This window comes from Planococcus citri, chromosome 5, assembly GCF_950023065.1.
Source record: "Planococcus citri chromosome 5, ihPlaCitr1.1, whole genome shotgun sequence".
Classification (NCBI taxonomy): domain Eukaryota; kingdom Metazoa; phylum Arthropoda; class Insecta; order Hemiptera; family Pseudococcidae; genus Planococcus; species Planococcus citri.
The window spans coordinates 21,626,501-21,639,423 of NC_088681.1; the positions used below are offsets into that span (position 1 = coordinate 21,626,501).

General features: G+C 36.0%; 3 protein-coding genes across 11 annotated transcripts; 1 reads left to right on the forward strand and 2 right to left on the reverse strand.

The window, feature by feature from the left end:
• Nucleotides 1–240: 240 nt before the first annotated feature.
• On the reverse strand, nucleotides 241–4,829 carry LOC135846184 (uncharacterized). Of its 3 annotated transcripts, XM_065365142.1 has the most exons (7): nucleotides 4,602–4,829; nucleotides 4,279–4,446; nucleotides 4,095–4,201; nucleotides 2,070–3,854; nucleotides 1,714–1,903; nucleotides 1,237–1,331; nucleotides 241–433 (listed from the first exon to the last, which is right to left on the reverse strand). In XM_065365142.1, the coding sequence occupies exon 4, from the start codon at nucleotides 3,769–3,771 to the stop codon at nucleotides 2,374–2,376; it is 1,398 nt and encodes a 465-aa protein (XP_065221214.1). In that variant the 5' UTR covers nucleotides 3,772–3,854; nucleotides 4,095–4,201; nucleotides 4,279–4,446; nucleotides 4,602–4,829; the 3' UTR covers nucleotides 241–433; nucleotides 1,237–1,331; nucleotides 1,714–1,903; nucleotides 2,070–2,373. The 3 variants fall into 3 exon arrangements, with proteins under 3 accessions (XP_065221214.1, XP_065221216.1, XP_065221215.1); XM_065365144.1 differs by lacking the exon at nucleotides 1,237–1,331; XM_065365143.1 differs by lacking the exons at nucleotides 4,095–4,201; nucleotides 4,279–4,446; nucleotides 4,602–4,829 and adding an exon at nucleotides 3,941–4,054.
• Nucleotides 4,830–4,954: 125 nt separating this feature from the next.
• Uba4 (Ubiquitin-like activating enzyme 4) lies at nucleotides 4,955–7,009 on the forward strand. Its single transcript, XM_065365149.1, has 8 exons — nucleotides 4,955–5,178; nucleotides 5,330–5,414; nucleotides 5,486–5,578; nucleotides 5,655–5,775; nucleotides 5,863–6,164; nucleotides 6,240–6,466; nucleotides 6,539–6,770; nucleotides 6,843–7,009. The coding sequence occupies exons 1-8, from the start codon at nucleotides 5,062–5,064 to the stop codon at nucleotides 6,986–6,988; spliced, it is 1,323 nt and encodes a 440-aa protein (XP_065221221.1). The 5' UTR covers nucleotides 4,955–5,061; the 3' UTR covers nucleotides 6,989–7,009.
• Nucleotides 7,005–12,653, reverse strand: LOC135846179 (probable galactose-1-phosphate uridylyltransferase). Of its 7 annotated transcripts, none has more exons than XM_065365137.1 (8): nucleotides 12,557–12,648; nucleotides 8,861–8,906; nucleotides 8,602–8,771; nucleotides 8,316–8,521; nucleotides 7,807–8,035; nucleotides 7,449–7,665; nucleotides 7,263–7,371; nucleotides 7,005–7,191 (listed from the first exon to the last, which is right to left on the reverse strand). In XM_065365137.1, exons 2-8 carry the CDS (start codon nucleotides 8,886–8,888, stop codon nucleotides 7,095–7,097), a joined length of 1,056 nt encoding a protein of 351 aa, XP_065221209.1. In that variant the 5' UTR covers nucleotides 8,889–8,906; nucleotides 12,557–12,648; the 3' UTR covers nucleotides 7,005–7,094. The 7 variants fall into 7 exon arrangements, 6 of the variants coding, with proteins under 6 accessions (XP_065221209.1, XP_065221208.1, XP_065221206.1 ...); XM_065365136.1 differs by lacking the exon at nucleotides 12,557–12,648 and adding an exon at nucleotides 9,050–9,187; XR_010558917.1 differs by lacking the exons at nucleotides 7,005–7,191; nucleotides 7,263–7,371; nucleotides 7,449–7,665; ... (2 more) ...; nucleotides 8,602–8,771; nucleotides 12,557–12,648 and adding exons at nucleotides 9,050–11,826; nucleotides 11,916–12,065.
• Between the last annotated feature and the right edge of the window lie 270 nt (nucleotides 12,654–12,923).

Below are 12,923 nucleotides of genomic sequence, written 5' to 3' on the forward strand. Positions count from 1 at the left end.
AGAGCTCGCGTTTTTCTTGGAAATGTCTGATTTCGCAAGTTTACCAATATTTCACGAAATAATTCGATATTTTTACCATAAACGAAGATGAATTCTTATCAATAATATTATAGCAACACTACACAAGTATGATACTTCAATGAGCCATGAATAAAGCAAAAATCATGCCTAATCATGCCTTTTTTTTATGTACATTTAGGTAAATTGTTGTTAGCATCAAGTAGATACTTTTACACTCACCATTTAGATTAATTTGATCGTGAACAGCTAGGTATATAATTTAAAAAGTGGCATAACAGATGAACATCCTCTATATTGAGACTAATTCCGGCGAACAATACGAAGACGATGAAACCCTCGATATGGATGAAGCGAAAATGCGAAACTGACGAGGCTTCCGACTAATTTGCTATCTAGCACTTTTATCTTATTTCTGTAAAATATGTTTTATCGATATACAATACACACATGTAAGACGTATGCTAATACATTTATACTACTTTGTAAGAATCGGAATAATTCGGCGAAAAAACTGCGTTCGTTCATGAAAAAGTACTACCTTTTAAGCGCCGCGAGCAGTTATTATGCAATTACGAACATGCACGATAGATAAGAAGACGTAACCACTTCCATGCCATTATTTTTACGCATGGTATAATTCCAGGGAGGAAAGGGGTAAGAGACGAAGGATAAATTTGCACACAAAATTGTTAAATAGGTAACACTGAATTTATTTTTTTTATCCTTCGCAAATTTTTGCGATTGAAAAAAATGAAGTGGCAACATGTGTTCTGACAAATACTGAAAGATGATTGGTGGATGGTTGATTTTGTATTCAGTGTTACCATACCAATTGAAGTAAAATCTCGTATCGACTATCGAGTAAGCAAAAATTTATTTAAAAAAAAATGACCATTATTTCAGCAATTTTGCCATTTTTTGCGTTAAAATTACTAAAAAAATGTTACTTTTTTCACAAAATTGCGGAAAGTCCTACTTATAGAAATTAGAAATAGAAACTGACCTGTAGAAAAGCCCCCCAAAAAAAATGGCCAAAATGGGAAACGCAAATTTTTTCTATCAAAATTCAAAATTGCAAAAAAAATTTGTTTTATTGTCAAAATTACTGCAAAAATGAAAAAAATCCATCAGAACCCCCCTCATCTTTTTTGGTAAAAATTAATATAAGAAAGTAGAAACTCAAGAAAGCGCTTTACGACGAAAACGAAATCTTACTTTACAAGTTTACACCCGAATTTTTTGGTCCACATTTCCAGAAAATCTTGTTTTTTCTTCCTTGATGCAAAAATATCTCTAGTTTTTCGTAAAACCTGCGAAAAAAAAACATTCAAGTATGAAAACATTTCTCAAAAAAGCCGAAGTTTTTGTCAAATTTGTTCAAAAGTCCTACAAGCTACATTATTTTGTTTGTTAAATAAAATTGCAAGGAAAATTCATTTTTCATGTTAAAATTGCCGAAAAATTTTGTTTTGTTACTAAAATTTCTGGAATTCCTCACACTTAAAAATCAAGTTTTTAGGGAAACATTTTTTCATGGAAGTATTTGTAGTCATTTGGGAAAAGAGGGAGAACAGACACTTCGAAAGTTGGGATGCAGGATACAACGAAGGAACGAAAAACTAACTAACCATCCGCGAATTAATACGCCTTGAATTTGAACAATATGCACAGCAGTTTCAAATTGATACTTACAAAAGCTTATATCGTAAGCTATAATGTAGAATGGAGGTAGACATAATTTTTCTTCTCTTCTACTAGTTATCTATATCATTTCTTCCTCTACAAATCAAGCCAAGTTTGCTATTAGCTTTCGCTTCTGTTCAATTGCCAATGCAGATTCAATTGGAGGATTCTTCCATCCCGATAAAAGAGCTTCTTTGAGCTACAAAAAAAAAAAAAAAAAAAAAACGGTTGAAAGAATACGTGAGGTTTACATAGTTTGAAATCAAATATTCATATAACGTATATCTACAAGTACAAATTCATAAATTTCCCAACTTACAGCAAGCTTAATACCAAATTGTTTTGTTACCTATCATTATACGTACCTATTGCACACGTTTCACTTCAGCAATCAATTACCTAATCTTTACCAAAGACGTTCTGGATATGGAAACACTTCAAACTTAAATTGAAAGATAATTTAACAAAACATAAAATGAATATAAATACTTAAATCGGCTGAATTGTAGGAAACATATTAACAATTAACGAACAATTAATAACGTTTTTTATAAAAAAAATAACAAGGAATATAATTATTACATCTTAACGCTTCGAATATCATAACAAGAATACTCGTACATCACGTACACACGAGGAGAGAGACACAACGAGCGTAATTACCGGGAATTACCCGTGAGGTTTACCACACTCGGCCATTCTGCAGTGTGTGTTGTCCTCAACACACCGATTCACGCACTTTTTACGAAATTTCGGCGAACGCAACTCCGGGGAAATGGTACAATTTTCCTCCGAAAAACAAAAACGACAATTATCGCGCTTATCACTAACAATAAACGATTTTTCACGAACTGGTTTTCGCTTCCTTTTCCGATTACGAACACGAATTTCACTCTTTTCAGCAATTTTGCCGGCGTTTTCGACTCGAACGAAGTTGACAGACGTTTCAACGATGTTACACGGCGATTTTTCGGCACTAAACACGACACTATTTTCGTTTAACGACACACGATTCGCCTGTGTGATGATAAATTGATCTTTCCACTTGATCATCGCAACATTCGGGTTTTCGATCCAAGAACAGCCAATGACGAGAGGAACAGGTAACGCATTATCACGGAGGATTAGAATTTCCGTTTCGGGTACTGCCACACCATCGACTGAGACCGTACCTACGATTTTACCAAGTACTTCCGATCCGTTTTCCAAATTACCAACGCCGAAAATTCTCGTATTCGAAGGGGGTTGAATAGTTTCGCACAGGGTGACTGCAGTTGACGCTCGCATCACACATACGCTACTACCATTATCGATCAACGCTCCCGAAATCGTTTTTCCGTTGATAACAGCCGTTTTCACATATTTTTCACGATCAACACCTAACGCTGTATTGACCAGAAGGACAGATTCGGACTTTTTCGTTTCAGGATCAGGAACAACCGGTTTTTCGTTTTCACTTTCAGCAACGTCAGGTTTCGATTTACTAGATTCAAATTCACGAAGTCGTTTGCTCCAATCGGCAGCTTTCGAATAATCGTAAATACGTAGATAATTCGCCATATCTTCGGACTTAAACCCAGCACAAACAGCATTTTTCGATTCTGCAACGGATGCACCAACATCTTTAGCTAAACGCAGCTTATCGAAGATGTATTCGATTGATGATTCGTTATCTTGTTGACATCGCGCGGAGAAACGTTCCCACTTGTCAACCACGTTTCCATCATCTTCGCCAATAAACGTTTCCCAAAAACAACTTCGAAAATCGGACCACGATTTGATATCGTCCGCATTGAGTAGATACCAACTTTTGGCTGCTTTCGTAAGTAATCGCTTCGCAGTTTCCAGCTTTTGTAGGTTATTCCAACCACCGATCAGGCCTTGATTTTCGACGCTTTTCAACCATTCTTTTGCTTCAGTAGCAGACACCTCACCCGTAAACTTCGATATTTCCGGCAGTAGCACTGCGCTGCTAGCTGCTTGGACGATTTCGCTAACGGTATTCATTGAGAGGTCCACTTTCGATGGAGAAAAAGGTGGCGATTGATTTCGTTTCGTTTTGACCATGCTTTCGGCAGAAATCGCGAACAACACACAAAAACACACTTTCAATTATTCAAAACACTTCGTTGACGCACATTCGACCACTTCTGAAATATGTAGGAAACATATTAACAATTAACGAACAATTAATAACGTTTTTTATAAAAAAAATAACAAGGAATATAATTATTACATCTTAACGCTTCGAATATCATAACAAGAATACTCGTACATCACGTACACACGAGGAGAGAGACACAACGAGCGTAATTACCGGGAATTACCCGTGAGGTTTACCACATGAATCTCATACTAATAGAACAAAAACGTACAAACACGTGACATACCTTTACCTACGTTGAAAATTATGCAACACTTCCGGAACACTTCAGATTTAATTTGGATACATCCTTCATCTTGAATAATATGATCCCGGCATGGGAATGCTCTATTTCTGTTATTTTAATCCAATACACACGGTATATTGTTTTGGATTCTCCAAGTAAGATTACCAAATTCATTACTACGTACCTGAGACAAGAATCACAAGAGAACGTGGTTAGGTTAGATGCCACGAATAGTTTACCCATCTTCCAATGATCTGTCTCAGATATTCTTCAAAAGACGATGTATAAATAACTCGAAGAGAAGCGTTAGGAAATGGTTATGTTGATTACACGTGGATCTGTTTGCATTCATCTGAAATATTGAATTTACTTTCATTCAAAAATATATTTATCAATCAAAATAATAATTTGCAAATTCCAAACCTCCAACTCGACTGCCATATGATAAAACGAGGATATTGCATACATATTTGTATAAGTAGATATTACTTAAGTACTTATACTTACCCATTGTATGATTGTATTGTAGAGAACTTGCACAGGCATAAAACTTCCATAAATTCAATTAATCTTTCAAAAAAATTGAGCCGCAGCTATTTTTTTCGAAAAAGTAGAGAGGGATTTATGAAACACATTGTTGCACTTCCATATGCTTCTGACTTCTGAATTCTGAAAAAGGCTGAATTTTATTAGAAATTAACAATTATTATGGAATACATTGCTCGTAAAATTCCTTCAACTTCAGCTTTTTAAAAACATAAGAAAATACTTTGATAAAAATAAAATTAATCGAAATTTTGATGTTCGAATCTTCGGAAAGAAATTCAAATTTCACTAAAATGCAACATTGTTTCATTGTTATTTGTATTCGTTAACAGGTTTTTGTTTATAAATTTTTTATCTCGTGCTTCGCTTTTTATAAAATTTTTTTGCGATTTTAATAATTTAAAAATTGTTATTAATCATAATGGACGATCTATCATCTGCGTCTACAGATATTCAACGACTAAGAGATGAAATCGGTCTACTCAATGAAGAATTACGTGAGAAAAAGAAGCTCTTGGCCTTACTAGAAGATGAGCAAGTGAGTAAATTCAACTCCCATCGTGTTTACTCGATCAATTTTAAATCAACTTATTAGTTATCTTTAACGTTTTCATATTACATATAAATTGTTTTCGTATCTAGAATATAGTCCTATGTTAATCTCTGTGTATACGTGACTGATTTCGCAGAAACAACGAAACAACGGTGCACTAGACACTGCTGAAATTTCAAGATACAGTCGTCAAATTATTCTTCCTTCTATCGGATTAAAAGGTACGTATCATTTTTGTTGTATTTTCAATCACTCGAATTGCACTAGTTGATCTTTTGAACTACGGTTTCAGGTCAACAACGACTTAAGAATGCTTCAGTGTTGATAGTTGGAGTCGGTGGCTTAGGATGTCCAGCTGCTTTGTATTTAACTTCGGCTGGCGTTGGTAAATAATTTTCATTCGTATAAATAATCATGTAGAATCGACGGATGTATGGTAAAATATTATATTCTACCGATAGGCCGTATCGGATTAGTCGACTACGACGATGTAGAAATAAATAATCTACATAGGCAAATATTGCATTCGGAAGATGATTTAAACGTCGCCAAAGTCGAATCTGCTTCAGATAAACTGAAAAGGTACTCTTCGCCAGAATTATTAGTACTTGAAGCTCTAAGTTATAATGGAAAATTGTTTAATTTTTTTCTTCGTAATTGTATTTCCAGACTAAACCACGGAGTGAAATTTGAGAACCATAAATGTCAATTGACCAGCGAGAACGCTATTCCTATTATAAGTCAATACGACGTAATTCTGGATGCTACTGATAACGTGGCTACCAGATACCTCCTAAACGACGCTTGTATTTTCGCAAAAAAACCACTAGTCAGTGGATCGGCGCTGCAAACCGAAGGCCAGCTTACTGTCTATAATCATCTGAGTTCGCCTTGCTATAGGTGCTTGTATCCTCAACCTCCTCCACCGAATACAGTAAATAACTGCAGCAGTTCCGGTGTTCTAGGACCTGGTAAATTATTCGTGTACACATCTTCTAAATTGTGTTTCTAAATTTGGAAGTTACAGCTGTATTCTCTTGTTTTAGTTTGCGGTGTGATTGGTTCGTTGCAAGCGCTGGAAGCTGTAAAAATAATTCTAGATTTGGAAGACGTATTATCGGGCAGAATGTTACTATTTGATGGATACGATACGACATTCCGTTGCATTAAACTACGTAAAAAGAAACTCGACTGTGACGTTTGCGGAATTAATCCTACAATTAAACACCTCATCGATTACGAAGAATTTTGTTCCTCGCCTGCTAACGATAAAGTACGCTAAATACAGGAGTATTACGTATTCTCATTGATCGAATTAGAATCCTAATTACTTGTACGTTTACAGGGAAAATCGCTGCATTTATTGAACAAGAACGAACGAATTTCAGTCAACGATTTATATAAATTGAGATCTGAAAGAGAACCGCATTTGCTGATCGATGTACGTTCGAATGTCGAATACGAAATGTGCCATTTACCGGAGTCTATTAACTTGCACATTAATTCGTTGGATAAACACGCAGATTTTCTAATCAAGAAAATAAACGATTTGAAATGTATTACGGATGATCCAAAGAGTAAGAAAAATCTCCCAGTTGTCCCCCACCATTCGTATTCCATCATTTAATTATTTTCGTATTTGTTTTCAGTTATATTTATCTGCAGACGCGGTAACGACTCGCAAATAGCTGTCAATATGCTAAAATCTAAACTGGATATTAAATCGTTGTACGATGTCGAAGGCGGTTTTCACGCGTGGTCTAAACACATCGACCAAAATTTTCCTCATTATTGAAATAAATGTTTTAAAATTTAAGATATGTATCTGCGGTTTATTTCTAATTCTACAGGTTTTTAAACGATGATTTGCTTTTGATACCTACGATTCAAATCGAAGAGCTTCATTTCACTTTGTAATGGATATTTGGTTGATTACGTAGATATTCGGCAGCCTTTTCTGGAGTCAAATCACGTTGCACGTTGGCTAACATTTCGTATCTGAAATTCAGATATTTAATTGGACGAAAAGATTTCTAAAATTGAGAATTAATTCAGCATTGGTGACTTACCCAACCATAAATTTCTTAACACTAGCTGATCTGAGTAATGGTGGAAGGTAAATACCATGGAACACCCAATGCTGACAATCTGAATCAATTTCCGATCCGGTAGGAGCTCCTAAATTTACACTTGGCTTAATAAAGTCGAATTTTCGGACAATTCAAGTTAATTAATGATCGAAACTAAGTACTAACCGTGCCATCCCATCGAATAAGGGAACGAAGTTTTGAACAAGTTATCGTATTTGGTGCAAATTGATTTCATTATTTTACTCAATGAGATTTTTTGTTTTTCGTCGAGATCGTTGATCCTTAGAACGTGTTTTCTTGGCAGTACCATCGTTTCGAAAGGCCAAGATGCCCAAAATGGAACCAAAACGACGAAATCTTCGTTTTTATCAACGATTCTAACCTGTAAAGCGAACAAAATTAATTGATAGGTAGCGATTCAGATACGGGTGCAAAAGTGAACGCTAAATTCTGCTTACTCAGCAGTGAATGGAAACGTAACTTGAACTAAGGTGTGTTTTTGACGAATTCAAATTTCACTAACCTCATTTTTCAACTCCTTTTCTACATAATCCATCAACATCGGCCTTTTATATTTTTCGTAATAAATTCTTTGATTTTTACACTTGATTCGAGGTTCGTTCGGGTAGAAACAAGAAGCCCAAATTTGGCAATGAGGGTGAGGATTTGAACATCCCATTATGGCACCTTTATTTTCAAATATTTGTACCCACAGGTACTTCTTGCTGAGTTCGTTGAATTGTTCTATCCATCTGTGAAAGAAATTCAAGATCAATTTCAAATTTATAGAATATCGTAATGACACCATTTTACGAAATTATCTTATCAATGATCATTAAGGTGTTTTTGTATCATGACATAATTCAGCAAGAAGGTAAAAGATTAATTCTACGAGTAAGTTCAAGTACCTACGAAAGTACATACCTATATCTGTAACTAAGCTTTTAAAAACTTGGTTTCAGGTTGGATAGGTAAATAAATCAATATCTATCGTTGCTATTTACAAACTAAACCGAATAAAATAATACCTACTTATCGATAACAGACTTGATCTCATCAATTGACATCAATGGCACAGTGATGTTGGATTTTGGATGAAAACACATGACTCGACAGAGACCTTTACCAGGTTTCATTTGGAACAGAGGATCATCGCTATCAGGTGGATCTGGTCCTTCTTCTTTCAACGCCGGAAAATCGTTATCGAATACGTATGTACCGGTATACTGATCATTTTTCTATTCGAGCATCGATCAATAGGTTAATAAATATTCAGATGAAAATCACGATCAGTGATATCGAAGATTATCTTTATCACCTTGCCATTCGGTCTCGAAACACCAGGACTAAGAGGATTAGTAGGATCAAATTCGGGTATTTCATCTTCATTGGAATCTTCAACCTGACCACTCCACGGTCTTTGTAATCGATGCGGCGATACAATAACCCATTCGTCTTTCAAAGGGTTATACCTTATGTGCGGATGTTCTGCGAAGATTAACCATACAAAACACGTGTTGAAATACGAATAAGAAACTCGATGCAATAAAAGAAAAATCATCATTTTGAAGGCTTACCATCCGCTTTGAAATTGATTTCCGCCATTTAGATTAACAAACCCACCTACGGAGAAGAACACGTAATGAATATATCAAATCGTCGATACACTTTATTACAAAAAAATATCAAAAAAATACGTTCTCTCTAAAAAATATAAACGAGTACAAATTAAAAATAATAAAAAAATTGAAACTAATTTCAAGTACTTGACTTTTGCGTTTAACTGTATAACATCAACAAGATAACAGAAATATTACGATAGAGAATTGTGATAAATCAAGGTTAAAATGACACCGGCACGCGTTTACGTTCTCCAATATTGGGCAAATTTATGTAGCTGTTCGACTAACGCGGCCATTACGGCGGTAACCGACATGTCGATTAAATTTTGCAAATAATGCACGGCTTCTTCGTCCCCTAAATCTAATCGGAATTTATCTTGCACTTTCATTACAGCTTTATCGGGTTCTAAAGCGATATCAGGCACGCTGGCATCCACCATCAGTGTAAACAAATTCAAAATTAGATTAGAATGCCTTCTGAGATGAAGAAAAGCGGTATAACATAATTTCCTAAATTCGTGATAGTGTTCCGATGTAACACCGCCCATAGCTTCGACCATTTCTTTGCTGAGTTTCATCGGAGGCGGTAATGGTTTCGGATCACGACCTAGGATGTATCCGAAATCGATATGGAACAATTTTCCAGTCGTCGTTAGCAACAGATTATCAAAATGACGATCGCCTACACCCAGCAAATAGGTAATAACGCAATATCCAGCGCAGCTTTTCACGTACGTGTCCATGATATCGGCGGAAATACCGTAGGGACCGTTTTCATTCGGATGATGCTTTCGGAAGAAATTCTGTATGCTTCCTTCCGTTTTCAATACTTCGGCTACTGGGACTGATTTAACGAATTGCACGAATCCGTGTTTAATACTAACGGCTAAGACTCGATAAGGGGTTAATTTTAAATCGAGGTTTTCACTTCGTAGAAGTTTATCCATCAAGGTAACGATTTGCAGTACGAGTTGATCTTGTCTCAGATCATCACCGTGTTTGAATATTGTTACGTATTCGGTGTAATTGGTCGATATGAACGTTAACTTGGAAGGCATCAGAGCCGAATTAAATAACGTTGCTTTATCCGGAACTATACCTTTGATATAGATAGTCGGATCTAAAGGAAATGGTAAAGGTTCGAAATCGGAGAAATTAAACTTGAGTGTTTCGGTGTCTTTCAACAATGATCTCAAATGTTCGATTTTATTCTTACGGTTGGCTTTCTCTCGAGCTACGTTCTTGACCAATTGGACTAGTTTATTGATAAACGTCTTCTGACGTTTCAAGTACGAATATTTTTTCTGCATTTCGGTGCTACCGTTTTGCAACAAGAGTAAAAACGTATTTCGTACAGTCAGATACATATTCTTAGTCGAATTATCTTGTTTGACTGTCGAAGATTCGCAATTTTCGCACTCCACCATTAAATACCAGTAGAAGTAATTGGCTAAGTTGAAATTGCGGCAAGCTCGATAAATGAGAAAAGTAGCTAAATCCATATCGGAGCTGTTATCGAATATGGTTTTGTAGTATTGCATTACTTCGGCGTTATTATTATAGCTAGCGGTGCTAAGGACGGATGTGGTTGTATCCGTGGACGCAGACGATAAAGTTTCCATAGCGGAAGTATCTTTCGATGTGACCAAATCGCTGAGATATTTGTACTTGCTATTTATATCTTCGAAATTTTCGTACCTCAAGGCTTGAACTAATTGCAGCAAGTACAAGTGTAGGTCTTCGTCGGACGCTTGTTTCAACCTGGTAACGGCGTATTTACGCATCGATGGGTGTTGAAACGAAGGACTCAATAAACGTAACGCGTCTTCGACATCCATCGGTTCCCAGATCGCCAACATATCCAAAGCCTGTCTAACTTCAGCGGGTAGTTTCCAATTAACGCATTCTAAGAACTTGATCGAAGCTTTCTTCGAACCTTTGAGGTAGAATCGGAATTTCCAAATGAGATCTTGTTCTTCGGTGGTAAGCTGTTTGGTTGGCGGATACCCGACGATCGTGTTGAGTTGATCGCGTACGGTGGCGTTAGGTTTAGCATCTTTATCGGAGATACCGCTACGTAAACTACGAGCTAACTTGTGGTGTTTGTTTTCGACTAGGTTATCGAGCGAGATTTCTGTATCCGGTATGGTAACAATATCGGCCTGCGTTCGACACGGTATCACATCGTCGCCTTCTTCTTCGTAATACACGATGTGGTACGAAGTATCGTTAATTACTACTTCGGGGAACTCGACCATTAAATACATAAAATCTGAATTCTTTTTTTCGCGTTCGTTGATCACTTCTATCTCACGAAATGTTAATCTATCGAGCCAATCCACCGTAGGCATCAAACCGCTACGGTATTTCTTGGTTAATTTACCTAAACAGTACATTTGACCGTCGTCGTTTTGTGGTTTACCAGGAGTAGAAGTGTTCGAAGTGCCGTCGGCTTGTTTGAAAGGCCATACTTGTAAATCCATCATACCTTTTCGAAATACTCCTCGTTTGCCGAAAAGCGATATGGTTGTGCTACCTACTGGGCGCATTTCCGAAGCACCTACGCAGTCGTAAATCGTTATCACTAATAGAGCATTTCGGGGTAAATGGCTGAACATTATAGGTAACGTAATCCATTCGCTCCAGTTCCATCGTGTTGAAAACGCTTTGTACGATGACGATACTGGTAAACATAAAGGGACACCGTCGCTGTACACTCGACATATCACCATCAAGTCTGCGCATTCTGATTCGAATAAACCGGAGAATTTTAATTCGTAATTTTTTAGGATTTCTTCTTTGCTCGCTTTCAAATGGTTTCCTTCGAGCGAGCCTATTTTGATTTGAACATTGGTCTGTAAGGAGTAACTATAAATGTAAGAGAATGAGCTCGTTTGTTGGTCCATGCTGATTGCGTTTACCTAGAAAAAACAAATCAAAACCAAGCTCTAAATCAGTATCAAAGTATTTAGAATAATATAGCTTACAAATTCGACCATTTTCAACGTACATGATTCAAGTAATACCATTCGCAAAAACTTAAACTTTCGCTATCCAAAAATGGAAACTCATCCATAACTACGTGTATCATTTTAAAGATTTTAAACGCGGTACTCAACGTTCGGTTGCAAGTTGTTGTTTGATATAGTAACCCATTATCAATGGAAAGGTCGAAGGCCAAAATTATCGATTCTACGATATGATACGAGAGTATTGCCAAACCAGACTAGATAAGTTTTGTCACTTTTGTATGTATACGTACTTCACGTGTATAAAACATCCCACAGTAAGCAAATCTTCACGGTCGACATCGAGCAGTTTCACAGCAGAAGCAGCACTACAGGACAAATCGTAATTCTGAACACATATTAGGCGAACAAATGAACTGTTTATTTTCGATCGTTTCAACAACTGCCGAGCAATTTCAACGTACAACTTGAATCATGTAAGATGCAAATAGGTAAAATGTAGGTCGATTAAATCATTACGTTGATTTTAAGAATGAATAGAGTTAAAAATGATGAAAAAAGTACTATCAAGTAGAACATAAACAGTGGATAGTTCGACTTACCTAATTACTCATTATTACCACTGGGTTTGATTACTGGGTACTAAAATAGTAAAATTATTAAGCGTATGGTTTCCACTTACTAAAATAATTATTAAAATATATGATTTTATGGATGAAAGTTTAATTAGAAACAAAAAACGAATCGAACAAAATGCGTTTCAAACACTTTTCTTATCACACAGCTGATTCATTTTGCAAGCTGTTCTTATCAAAAAATTACCTCTGTCTGAGAATTTTTAAAAATCAAATCGCATTTTTCGCGTAGAAACTTACAAAAACGTAATAAAAATGCAGAAAAGTGTTTAATTATAATAAAATAAACGTTTTTTGTTCTTTACTACTCAGAAATTTGTGAAAATTCGAATAAAATCAAATTTCAAATTTTCGAAATGAGAATTTTGCTCTAAATATACGTGGCAACACTGTAATGTTATTATTTTCGAATGA

Excerpts from the sequence above, each read along its gene's own strand:
- LOC135846184 (XM_065365144.1), bottom strand. The coding sequence starts at position 3,771 with ATGGTCAAAACGAAACGAAATCAATCGCCACCTTTTTCTCCATCGAAA.
- Uba4 (XM_065365149.1), top strand. The coding sequence starts at position 5,062 with ATGGACGATCTATCATCTGCGTCTACAGATATTCAACGACTAAGAGAT. Across the intron at positions 6,467-6,538 it reads CCTCGCCTGCTAACGATAAA|GGAAAATCGCTGCATTTATT; the intron begins GTACGCTAAATA and ends GTACGTTTACAG. Across the intron at positions 6,771-6,842 it reads TATTACGGATGATCCAAAGA|TTATATTTATCTGCAGACGC; the intron begins GTAAGAAAAATC and ends ATTTGTTTTCAG.
- LOC135846179 (XM_065365131.1), bottom strand. The coding sequence starts at position 11,996 with ATGATACACGTAGTTATGGATGAGTTTCCATTTTTGGATAGCGAAAGT. Across the intron at positions 11,827-11,915 it reads AATGGTATTACTTGAATCAT|GTAAACGCAATCAGCATGGA; the intron begins GTACGTTGAAAA and ends TGTTTTTTCTAG.